This window comes from Arvicanthis niloticus, chromosome 2, assembly GCF_011762505.2.
Source record: "Arvicanthis niloticus isolate mArvNil1 chromosome 2, mArvNil1.pat.X, whole genome shotgun sequence".
NCBI lineage: Eukaryota > Metazoa > Chordata > Mammalia > Rodentia > Muridae > Arvicanthis > Arvicanthis niloticus.
Window position 1 is genome coordinate 83142078 of NC_047659.1, and position 12705 is coordinate 83154782.

The 12705-nt window shown below is 32.1% G+C and overlaps 2 protein-coding genes across 2 annotated transcripts; one reads left to right on the top strand and one right to left on the bottom strand.

Moving 5' to 3' along the window:
* The first annotated feature begins 377 nt into the window (after positions 1–377).
* On the top strand, positions 378–4380 carry LOC117704088 (olfactory receptor 4K3-like). The gene is made up of 2 exons (XM_076929422.1): positions 378–511; positions 1932–4380. Exon 2 carries the CDS (start codon positions 2261–2263, stop codon positions 3176–3178), a length of 918 nt encoding a protein of 305 aa, XP_076785537.1. The 5' UTR covers positions 378–511; positions 1932–2260; the 3' UTR covers positions 3179–4380.
* Positions 4381–8066: 3686 nt separating this feature from the next.
* On the bottom strand, positions 8067–11336 carry LOC117704202 (olfactory receptor 4K3-like). The gene is made up of 2 exons (XM_034496244.2): positions 11220–11336; positions 8067–9606 (listed from the first exon to the last, which is right to left on the bottom strand). Exon 2 carries the CDS (start codon positions 9328–9330, stop codon positions 8413–8415), a length of 918 nt encoding a protein of 305 aa, XP_034352135.1. The 5' UTR covers positions 9331–9606; positions 11220–11336; the 3' UTR covers positions 8067–8412.
* Between the last annotated feature and the right edge of the window lie 1369 nt (positions 11337–12705).

Consider the following 12705-nt stretch of genomic DNA (forward strand, 5'->3'; position numbering starts at 1 on the left):
AACAGCACATGTATGAAGGTCAGAATGCGACTTGAAGGAGGTGGTCTCTCTTTCTACTATGTGGTAATGACTCAAGTCATCAGATTTGGCAACTAGTGACTTTACCTGCAATAGCAACTCACTGGTTCATGTGATTCATCTTAGACCATGTATGTTTTCAAAACCTGCAAAATACTAACGTCAAAATTACTGGATATTTTAAAAATGAAAGGAATGTATTTTCTTTATTATTGAGTTCTTTTATAAAATTCAGAGAAGTTGGAGGCTAGGGATCCCCAAGGACTATGAAAGCAAATAGCTTTCTAGGTGCTTGGCTCTATTTAATATGAGAATGGGAATCTTTCCAAGGCAGACATAACTGCCGACAGTATATATAAGCCACATTAAGGTGAGACACTCTTGTCAAAACTGATCACAACAGGAACAACAATGAAGTAGCTTCAGATTCAAGGAAGATTAGAGAAAACATGAGTCAAAAGAAAGGAAGTGTTAACAGGGTGATTCTTGTAGTGTGAGTACTTCATAAAATGCCTATTGTATTTTATTGCAACTAATCATTTAAGGTCCATTCATTTGTTTCAGTATCACAATTTTTGTTTTACCTCCTTGATGGTTTTACAGTGGGTCTTGTATTACTAATTGTTGTGCTTGACAAAGACATTGTACAAGTTTTGCTTTCCAACATTCCTTGAGACTTTTTGACACTTAAAGCAATTTTACATGCCCACGTCTAATGAGTTCTTACTGTACTCCTACAAGTCCCAAGTCTCTCAGCTTGGAAAAGTATTGTTCATGGGACACTAAACTTATACTCATCTTATCTGATTATCTTTGTATTATTTTATTCTATATTTTCTTAAAATATAGGCAATATACTAGGAAAGTAGTTAACAGAAATTATTAGAGGGAGATGAAAGTGGATGTGTTTAGAATAATCATAGTTCACTGATAATTCACAAAATCAATAAAAGGTATGATGAGAATGTCACAGAAACTCAAGAGTTAAGTACACTAAATTTTGAACACAATGAAATATCACAAACATGTAAATAAAGACAGTGTTTGTATTTCATTTTAAAGAGTAAAGTGCCTATTTTTACAAATATAATTAATTTTCTTTGACTTCTCAAAATCAAGCTCCCTGTCAGTTATCTACTAGTCTGGAAGTAATATTGGAGGCTTTAGAGACAAGTTTGTATTTGCATTTTATTATTACTACTTTATTAAAGTGATTTGCACAAGGAAAATCAATAAAAAATATTTTCAATAAAATACATTTTTAATGGATTTTCAAGATAAATTATACAATATCTGCTAATAGATTGATGTTTTAATCTTCTAATATAAATCCTAAAAATAATAAATAAAAAGTAGAGGAATAAAGATGAGGAATAAATGAATGGAGAAAGTACAAGAAGGATGAAATGAGAAAGTGAAGAAAGAAAAGATTGAGAGCATAATAACTTTCATGAAATTATTACTTAACCTGTTATATGAAATCTAACCACTTATTATTGAAAGCCAATTAGTACCAGACAAAAAGTAACATCTCCCAGGCCTAGAAATACATGTTATTCAAAGATAAGTTTCTATGGATAAGTCCAAAGTTCAAGAAAAAATAATGCTGACAATGGATCTTTAACATTCCTGTTCTCAATTTATTTGACCAACAGATATTCTCAACACATTAGAGTAAACTCAGTTTATTCTGTATATTGATATACAACCAAAAATATATATAAGACTGGAATTTTGAGTTTATTTTTGAAATTTTTATTATGGAATTATGATGGTCAAGAGGATCTAACTATGTCTCAGATGTTCACTGAAGAAAAATATCTGATTCCATGTAGACAAGGTAGAATTAAGACTTAGAAAGTATAAGAATAATATTTGCTACTAATATTGATACTACACTTATTGTCTTTCAGGTGTGAAAAAATGTTGACCCATCATTCTAAATTAAGGAGCCTTCCCAGCTAAGACATAATATACAAACACACAGAAAAAGAGATACTTTAAACTTGGAATGGATAAGTTGCTAAGATTTCAATTGGCATCATTTCTGCTTTTTTGATTCTTAGCAAAAAGGGTTTGTTTTTTTTTTTTTTTTTTTTTTTGTATTTTAGGACATCCTTGTTTAAATTCTCTCTCTCTCTCTCTCTCTCTCTCTCTCTCTCTCTCTCTCTCTCTCTCTCTTCTTCTTCTTCACTATCATCTGTCTCTTTTTAAAATATAAGTCTTTAATATTATTTACTAAATGGAAGATTCTAACTATACTGTGATTTCTGAGTTTATTTTTCAGGGATTGTGTACTTCAAGGGAACTTGAGATTTTTCTCTTACTACCATTTTCCTCTCTTTACCTGATGACTGTGGTAGGCAACCTCTTTGTAGTGATATTGATCATCATTGATCATCATCTCCATTCTCCCATGTACTTTCTGTTAGCTAATCTCTCATTTGTTGACTTCTGCCTTTCTTCAGTAAATACACCAAAACTGACCATAGATCTACTAAAAGAAAATAAAACCATTTCCTTTGGAGGCTGCATGAGCCAGATCCTCTGTATACACTTCTTTGGAGGAAGTGAGATGGTACTTCTTGTAACAATGGCCTATGACAGATATGTGGCCATCTGCAGGCCACTCCACTACAGCAGCATCATGGACAGACAGAAGTGCATCTGGCTTGTTGTGATATCATGGATAATTGGATTTGTGCATGCCATTAGTCAGCTGATCTTGATTTTGGATCTACCTTTCTGTGGACCTAGAGTGATAGACAGCTTTTTCTGTGATATTCCTTTGGTGATGAAATTAGCCTGCATGAATACTGATAATCTGGGAATCATAATAAATGCTGACAGTGGTGTTTTAGCAACAACTTGTTTCATCCTCTTGCTCATATCTTATACTTACATTCTATTAACTGTTCAACTTCACTCTAAAGATGGCTCATCAAAGGCACTGTCTACATGCACATCCCATATCATAGTGGTTCTGCTGTTCTTTGGGCCCATCATTTTCATCTATCTGTGGCCAGTCAACATCACTTGGATGGACAAATTTCTAGGTGTGTTTTACACAGTCATCACTCCTCTCCTGAATCCAGCCATCTATACACTGAGAAATAAAGATATTAAGAATGCCATAAAGAAGATGATAAATCACATGTGAATTCAGAGTAATTTTTAGATTTTTCATGTAATCAGAAATTTTGTTTTTCCACACCACTTAGCCACATCTTGACTTGAAACTGAGCCATATAATTTTATTTCTGCAAGCTATTTATAACTGTCAATGTATGGCTATGAAAACTTATTATGAAAGTACAATTAAAAGTCTAACATTTATATCTTCACCAATTATAAAGAATGATCCTTCATCATAGTAAACTATTTTGTGTCTGATTTAGAAGATAATGAAAATGATATAAATATGATAGTAACCATGATTTGCTGAACATTATCAATACTCCCACAATGCTGCAATCACTGTTATTATTAATCACTAGATTATTATTAGATTTTTATTAACAGTATGTTATTTAAAATTCTTATTCAATATTACTTTTTAAAGCATATATATCTTTATGTGCCAATCCAAATTCTAATTTGCTACAGAAATGATAAATAACTTGCAAAGCCTGGATCTACTTAAAAATCAAATGATAAACAAATAAAATCATAATGCTAGTAGTTTCATTTCTACACAATCAATGTTACTTTTTAAGTTTTTATTACTCATATAAATTTAGAATTTCCATTTACTTTTTACTGAAATAAAAGCATTCAAAATATTTGACTATACTTCCTTCAATTTATTTGTGTGGTTATTATCTTACTTTATATGATGAAATAACATAACTATGAAATCCAATTAGGTAAACATCATATGTTATTGAAAATATCATATAATATACATATTTACTAATTATATTTGTATTATATCTTCAGGATCATATATTGTTTATCTACCATTATTCATGTTGTTTACAATTTGATAATGTATATCATGTGTGGGATAAAATTAAATGTATACATGTTTATAATAGTCTGAAATGTAGTCTATTCCAAAAGAGAAATGTAAGTTATAATTTTTTGGATATCTATCCTAATATTTATAAGGTAATGGTCATAGTTAATCTGTATGTAAATTCTAATAAGTTAAATAGGATATTACAAATTATTTAACAAAACATTCAAATATCTGAAGCATGATTTTTAGAAATCATGTCTGGCCATGCACCTTGATGGGTACATATGGTAGAGGGTTTTAGAGTCTTGTTCAGAAAAATGTTACTCAACTGTGCTGATAGATTTTACTCTTGACCATTTTAAATCACCATACTTTTTTATTAAATATTCTTTTTGACACTATCTGCAACTTGATGACATTTGATTACTATCTCTAACCTCTTTTTTTCCCTCCCACTCCTGTTGCTCTCTCTCTACATGCAGGAGATTATTTTCTAAATTTATGGGTTTTTTTTCTTTGTTTTGCTTTACTTATTCACTCCAGTGAGTGACAATAGCATTCTCTGTACCCATTGGCTTGTAACTATTCCTTTGGAATGGTGAGCTCATTAGTGTGTCACAACCAAAACAATATCTGGCCTTGCCCCCAAATCATCAGATGCTCACAGTTCAGCCATGAAGTTTAGGACTACATAGCCTACTCAGTGATCGACAATTGACTACTGACTCTTATCTGTGTGGGCCCCATAGTAGGCAGCCTTGAAATCATGAATGAATTTGTGCAATGCCAACAAAATAGCATTTTGCATCTCTTCTCACTATATTTAAGCTCTTGTATTCTTTCTGTCCCCTCATCATGGCTAAAATCATTATGTTATAAGTGAGGTGAAACCCACACACTACGTGTTTTTAACCTGTATATAGAAATACAATAACAACAGAACACCTTGTAAACTTCTTACTAAACATTTAATTAGAATATAGAATATACTCTTATTATTTATAAAATTTCTTATTTTTCCTCCTTAAATTATTTATTCATTTTACAATCTGATCACAGTTCCTTCCCTCTTCTCCTTCTAGCTCTACCCTCACACCTCCTCTCCCATTCATCCATCTCCTTTTCCTTTGAAAAGGGAAGGTCCCACATAGGCACCAACCCACTCTGGTTCATGAAGTCCCAGCAGGACTAAGCACATCCTCTCCTACTTAGGCCAGAAAAGTAGCCTAAGTTTGAGAAAGAGATCCAAAGGCAGGCAAGAGAGTCAGAGACATCCCCTGCTCTAATTGTTAGGCCAGTTTATTCTTCCCGATATGATTTGCTGTATTTAATAATAGTATTTCTCATTAAAATAAGATATACTCAAGTCATGTATAAGATGTAATATTACACATAGTAATGAGTAGTATATATAATGAAGGAATTTTCTGTATCCAAAACAATATAATATTCTGACATAAACACTAAATAAGTTTTATCCATCATAGAAATAGTTATTATATATATATATATATATATATATATATATATATATATATATTCCCAGGCCTGTGGATAAAATAATAATAATTGCAAACTTACCATTATTTAAACTTTAACTTTTGACTTATTATACTTCAGAGCTCAGAGCTATGACAACAGTTACTTGCATTTTCCTATAAAGCTCTAGTGATAAATGACATGGGCAAAGCTGCCAGGCAGTGTCCAGAAAGAAACAAGTTAACCCTTAACTCAGTAGTTCCACTATCTTTCTGCTTCTGCACACTGTACAGAGTGACTCCCCTAAGAGTGCCAGTGTTTTGACTTAGTTTTACTAATATATAATTGTATGTAATCTATACTTTTTATCCAGGAACCACTCTTAAATATCATGCAAAACTTATTTTATAACTTCAATAGATATTTTCGTTCTTGGCGTCCCAATGTTGGCTCTATTTCATTTTCTAAAAACTTCTTCAAACTTTCTTTGCAACTCAAGTATTAATATGGAACTACTATTGCACAGTTATTACATTGTTTCTAAGATGATAACATACAGAATGCACCTGGGCCATTAGGACTGTTCTGTGCTCTGCCCTGTGCCTCAATTTTTAGTTGTCTAAGAATTGTTCCATCAAGGAACTTCTAGTTTCATAGAATTCACCACAGTAGGAGAAAGCAGTAGGAAAGTCACATATAATAATTATGCACACCAAGGCTAACTGAAAAGCAGTCACACATAAATGAAATCCATACAGCCATTGTCCAGAACTAAGGTTAGGAGAAATGAGAGCAACTGTTTTTTACAAGAGCTGCCTCAGACTACTGAGATGTCTCCATCCTGGCCTAGTGCAGGCAGTCCCTTATTTCAGATGGCAGGTCCCCTGGAGGAATGTGTCTTCTGCTTCTCTGGGTCCCAGATACAACCACCACCCTGGTTTACAAGGAGCTGCTGCAGATGTCTCTATCCCAGCCTGCTGCTGGCACTTTATCACAGGCCTCTGTTTTGTTTGTTATTAAAATAGACATTACTGAGAGGAAATTTCATTGAATTGCTAAAATTTAATTAAAATTGTATTCTTAGAAATCATGTAAAAGAGACAATTTTACAGTCTAATGGTGTAGTTTAGTAAGAAAACCTCAAGATCTTCTGTTGTTATAGTATGCTTGGGAGCAGCTGAGAACAGTAGTGTGTAGGTTTCACATTGCTTGTAAAATAATGGTGATTTAAGCCTTGAATACTGGGGCAGAAAGAAGTTAAAAGCTTATAAATAGTGAGAGAAGACCTGTGAAATGCTATATTAATGGCATGTCACCAGTTCATTTGTGATTTCAAGGCTACTTACTATGGGACCCACAGAAATAATAGTCAGTAGTCAACTGTAGATCAGTGAGTAGGATGTAGTCCTTGTTGAACTGTGAGTATTTATAATGATTTGGGGGCAAAGCCAGGCATTTTTTTTAGTTGTGATTTACTGATGAGATCACAATTAAATAGGAATAGTTACAAACCAATGGGCACAAAGAATGCTATTCTTAAACCCAGTGTTGAATATGTAATAGAAAAATAGATAAAGGTAAAAAGGAACTCCTGTGTATAGGGAGGGAGCAGTAGGAATGGGAGAGAAAAAAAGGGGCCAGGGATAGTAATCAGATGCCATTAGGTTTGTAGATATTGTCGAAGACATCACTAAGAATAAAGTAATATGGTAAATTAAAATTGTTCATGGTTAAATCTATTAGCATAGTTGAACAAAGTTTTTCTGAACAAAATGCCAAGCATCCACCATATACATCCATCAAGGTACATGGCCAGATGTATCAGCCATACTTACCTGTAATTTCTGAAAGACATGATGCAGCCATTTGGTGGTTTTGTGGATAATTTGTTACAGCCTATTTAACTTATTTGAATATATATACAAATTTATTATAACTATTACATAACAAATATTAGGACAGATATTTAAGAAATCATGACTTACATCTGAGTATAAACTAGATTTTAAACTGTATATATATAGATATATAGATATATAAACAAATAGGTTTTTTCACAAATGATATACATTATCAAACAATAGCTAGGATGAACATTATATAGAGACATAAAAATATGGATATAATTTTCAAGCATGTAAAATCTTTACTTAAAATACCTTGAAAGTCATGTTACTTTATTATATAAACTAAAATAATGATCATGCAAATGAATTTATGGGAGTAGAGTCAAATATGAATATTTTGGTTCTTTTTGTAAAAATAAAGGGAAATTCAAGATTCAAATGAACCTTAACAACTGATATATATTGCTTAGAGATGAGATCACCAGAATTATGATTTGATTTATTTAACATTTTGATTCCTAATAAGATACAGACTTTACAAGTTTATTATTTTCTCTAGCAAATTAGAATTTGGAATGGCACATAATGTTATATATGCCACATAATGTTATATATTGGCACATATTTTATATATATATATATATATATATATATATACATACATATATATATGTATATATATAATGTTTAATATATATATTAAAATGTAAGATTGAATAAGTAACACAAATAAAACATTATTAATGATAATATACTGATTAATAATCTAGTAATTAATAATAGATTGTGATTGCACAGGTTTAGGGACACTAGCAATATTCAGTAAAATAGTTTGACTATCATATTTATATCCATTTTATCACCTAATATTCAGGCATAAAAAGGTTTATTATGCTCAAGTATAACTTTTTTAACTGGTAAAACTCTTCAGTTAGACTTTTAAATATATTTTCAAATAATTATTTTCATACACATATACTAATATCTACCAACCAATGGCTTCCCAAAGTAAAAATATGGGATTCAATGTCAAGTCAATATATGGCTAAACTGATATAAAAAAAGAAATTTTCTGATAACATGAGAACTCTAAAAATTATTCTGAATTCACATGTGATTTATCATCTTCTTTATGGAATTCTTAATATCTTTATTTCTCAGTGAATAGATGGCTGGATTCAGAAGAGGAGTGATGACTGAATAAAATACAGCAAGAAACTTGTTCACCCAAGTGATGTTGACTGGCCAAAGATAGATGAAAATGATGGGCCCAAAGAACAGCAGAACCACTATGATATGGGATGTGCATGTAGACAGTGCCTTTGATGAGCCATCTTTAGAGTGAAGTTGAACAGTTAATAGAATGTAAGTATAAGATATGAGCAAGAGGATGAAACAAGTCGTTGCTAAAACACCATTGTCAGCATTTATTAGGATTCCCAGATTATCAGTATTCATGCAGGCTAATTTCATCACCAAAGGAATATCACAGAAAAAGCTGTCTATCACTCTAGGTCCACAGAAAGGTAGATCCAAAATCAAGACCATCTGACTAATGGCATGCACAAATCCAATAATCCCTGATATCACAACGAGCCAGATGCATTTCTGTCTGTCCATGATGCTGCTGTAGTGGAGTGGCCTGCAGATGGCCACATATCTGTCATAGGCCATTGTTACAAGAAGTACCATCTCACCTCCCGCAAAGAAATGTCCACAGACAATCTGGCTTATGCAGCCCCCAAAGGAAATGGTTTTATTTTCTTTTAGTAAATCTATGGTCAGTTTTGGTGTATTTACTGAGGAATAGCAGAAGTCAACAAATGAGAGATTAGCTAACAGAAAGTACATAGGAGAATGGAGATGATGATCAATGATGATCAATATCACTACAAAGAGGTTGCCTACCACAGTCATCAGGTAGAGGGCAGAAAATGGTAGTAAGAGAAAAATCTCAAGTTCTCTTGAGGTACACAATCCCTGAAAAATAAACTCAGAAACCACAGTATGATTAGAATCTTCCATTTAGTAAGTAATATTAAAGACTTGTAGAAAAAAGACAGATGAGAGGGAAAGGGAGAGAGAGAGAGAGAGAGAGAGAGAGAGAGTGTTAAACCAAGGATTCCTGGAATAAAAACAGTAACACTTTGATAAGAGTTAAGAAAACAGGACTAATAAAAATTAAAATTTTAGAAACTTATCCAACACACATTCAAAATATGTCTTTCTTGTATTTGTATATTGTGTCTTAGCAGGAAAGCTTCATTAATCATAGAATGGCGGCTCAACAAATTCATATATCTGAAAGACAAAGTATATATTGTTTAAAATATTAGTAAAAAATATTGTCCTTATAGATATTATTCTTACAGTTTCTAAGCCTTAAATCCACCTTCTCTGTACAGATTCAATGATAATTTTCTTCATTGAATATCTGAGATATAGCCGAGCTGTGGTGGCGCACGCCTTTAATCCCAGCAGAGGATTTCTGAGTTCGAGGCTAGCCTGGTCTACAGAGTGAGTTCTAGGACAGCGAGAGCTACACAAAGAAACCCTGTCTTGAAAAACAAAAACAAACAAACAAACAAAAACAAACAAACAAAAAAGAATATCTGAGACGTAGCTAGAGCTTTTAGACCATTGCAATTTAAGACTGACCTTCTATTGACATATTTCAAACATAAACTAAAAATTTAAATTTAAAAATCTCAGCTCTATTTTTGGCTGTGCGTCAACACATAAAATAAGCCAAGATATCTTGTTGATAAAATCTGTTGGTCAAATAAATTGAGAACCTGGGCTCTGAAGATACATTGTTAGTATTATGTTTTCTTGAACTGTGGTCTTATCCATAAAAGCCTATCTTTGAAAGGTAATATATTTCTAGGCCTGAGTGATGTTCCTTTTTATCCTATACTTACAGGCTTTCAACTCCAAATGCTTAGATTTCATATAATAGTTTGAACAAAAATTTCAAGAAACCTTACACTGCCTCTCAATCATTTCTTTCTTTCTTTCCTCCTTCCTTTTTTCTTCTACCTTTCTTTGTACCTTCCTTCCTTATCCCTTTACTTATATTCCTCAACTTAATTTCTATACTTTCTCTTTATTACTTTTAGATTTAATACTGGAAAATTAAAACATCAAACTGTTAACAGATACTGTAAAATATTTCCATTAAGTACTTTAAAAAGTATTTTGTTAAAAGTGTTGTTTATGAATTTTCCTGTGCAAATTGTTGCAATAAAGTAGTAATGATGGAATGCAACACAACTTGTCTCTAAATCCCCCAATATTACTTCCAGATTAGTAGATAACTGACAGGAATCTTCGTTTTGAGAAGACTAAGAAAATTAATGATATTTGCAAAGTGGGTACTTTTCTCTTTAAAGTTAAAATACAAATACAAAGTTTACTTATGATTTTGTGTAATTTCGTTTTGTTCAAAATTCAGTGTACTTAACTTTTGAATGTCTGTGGCATTTTTATCATTGTTTTATTGATTTTGTGAATTATTAGTGAACTCTGATTATTCTAAACCCATCCACTTTCATCTCCCTCTAATCTCTGTCAACTACTTTCCTAGTATATTGTCTGTATTTTGAGAAAATACAGAATCCAATAATACAAATATAATCATGAAACATTAGAATGCATTCAGTGTCCCATGAACACAATAGTTTTCCAAGCTGAGAGACTTGAAGCTTATAAGAGTACAGTAAGAACTCATCAGATGTAAACATGGAAAATGCATTAAATGTCCAGCAGTCTCAAGGATTTGTTGAAAGTGAAAACTTGTACAATGAATTTTTGTACAACTTTTTCATCAACCACAACAGTTACAAATGCAAGACCCACTGTAAAATCATCAAGATGGTAAAAAATAATTCTGCTACTAAGACAAATGAACAAACCTTGTAAACACCTTGTAAACAGTTCCTTCTTTTTGACTGCTGTTCCTCTAATTCTCCCTTGAATCTGCAGCTATTTCATTGTCATCCCTGCTATAACCAGTTTTGTCAAGAGTGTTTCACCTCAGTGTGGCTTATATACACTTGACAGCAGTTATGTCTGCCTTGGAAACTTTCCCACTATCACATTAAAGCATCAAGCAGTTGGAAAAACTTTGGAGTTTGTGTAATTTTGTTTTGTTCAATATTCAGTGTACTTAACTCTTGAATGTCTGGGGCATTTTTATTATTGTTTTATTGATTTTGTGAATTATTAGTGAACTCTGATTATTCTAAACACATCTACTTTCATCTCCCTCTAATCAGCATTAAAGGATCAAGCAGTTGGAAAAACTTTTGCTTTTGTACTCCACAGGGATCAGTAGCCTCTAACTTCTACTGAATTTAATACAAGAACTCAGTAATAAAAAAATTCTTTTCACTTTACAAATATTTTTGTAGCCGGGCGGTGGTGGCACATGCCTTTAATCCCAGCACTTGGGAGGCAGAGGCAGGCGGATTTCTGAGTTCCAGGCCAGCCTGGTCTACAGAGTGAGTTCCAGGACAGCCAGGGCTATACAGAGAAACCCTGTCTCGAAAAAACCTGTATATATGTATATATATATATATATATATATATATATATATATATATATATATTTGTAATTTTTTGCATTAATATTTTGCATGTTTTGAAAATATATGTGTTATATGATGAATCACATGGACCAGTGAGTTTCTATACCAGTTAAAGTCACTAGCTGCCAAACCTGATGATCTAAGTCAATTCCTGTTACCCTCATAGAAGGAGAGACCACCTCCTTGAAGTTGTCTTGTGACCTCCACACCTGTGCTGTGGCATGAGTTAGTGTAGATAGATAGATAGATAGATAGATAGATAGATAGATAGATAGATAGATAGATAGATCAATCTACAAAATGGGCCAATGTGCACACCCATAAATAAATGTAATATTTATTTTTAAAGAGAAATAATCTTGTCTGTAGTTTTACAGTTCACATATACATTTAAACAAGCATTTCGACACCTGAAAAGAGCAAAAGAATCATTTGTTTCTTGATGATTATCTTTTATTACTTTATGACCAATCCATGGTATGCCCATAACTCGTGAAAAGAATCTTATTATAGTTTGTACAATTTGTATTTTCTTTTAAATCCATTTTAAAACAGTGAACATCATTATCTTTTGATATACATACAAATAGTGAAGCTCCATATTCTTACTATGTGTGCAATAAAAGCATCTAAAATCTCTTTCAACTTTTCATCATATAATAAGTATACTTTGCATTCTGTACAATAATTCTCTAGAATAGTTAACCACATAAAACTGAAAATTTATAAACTCTAATCTTCTCTTCTATTTCTTCACCCTCTCTACTACTGATGATTACAGTTCTACAACTTTCTGCTTAATCAACTTTTT

Coding starts and splice junctions, on each gene's coding strand:
- LOC117704088 (XM_076929422.1), top strand. CDS start 2,261: ATGGAAGATTCTAACTATACTGTGATTTCTGAGTTTATTTTTCAGGGA.
- LOC117704202 (XM_034496244.2), bottom strand. CDS start 9,330: ATGGAAGATTCTAATCATACTGTGGTTTCTGAGTTTATTTTTCAGGGA.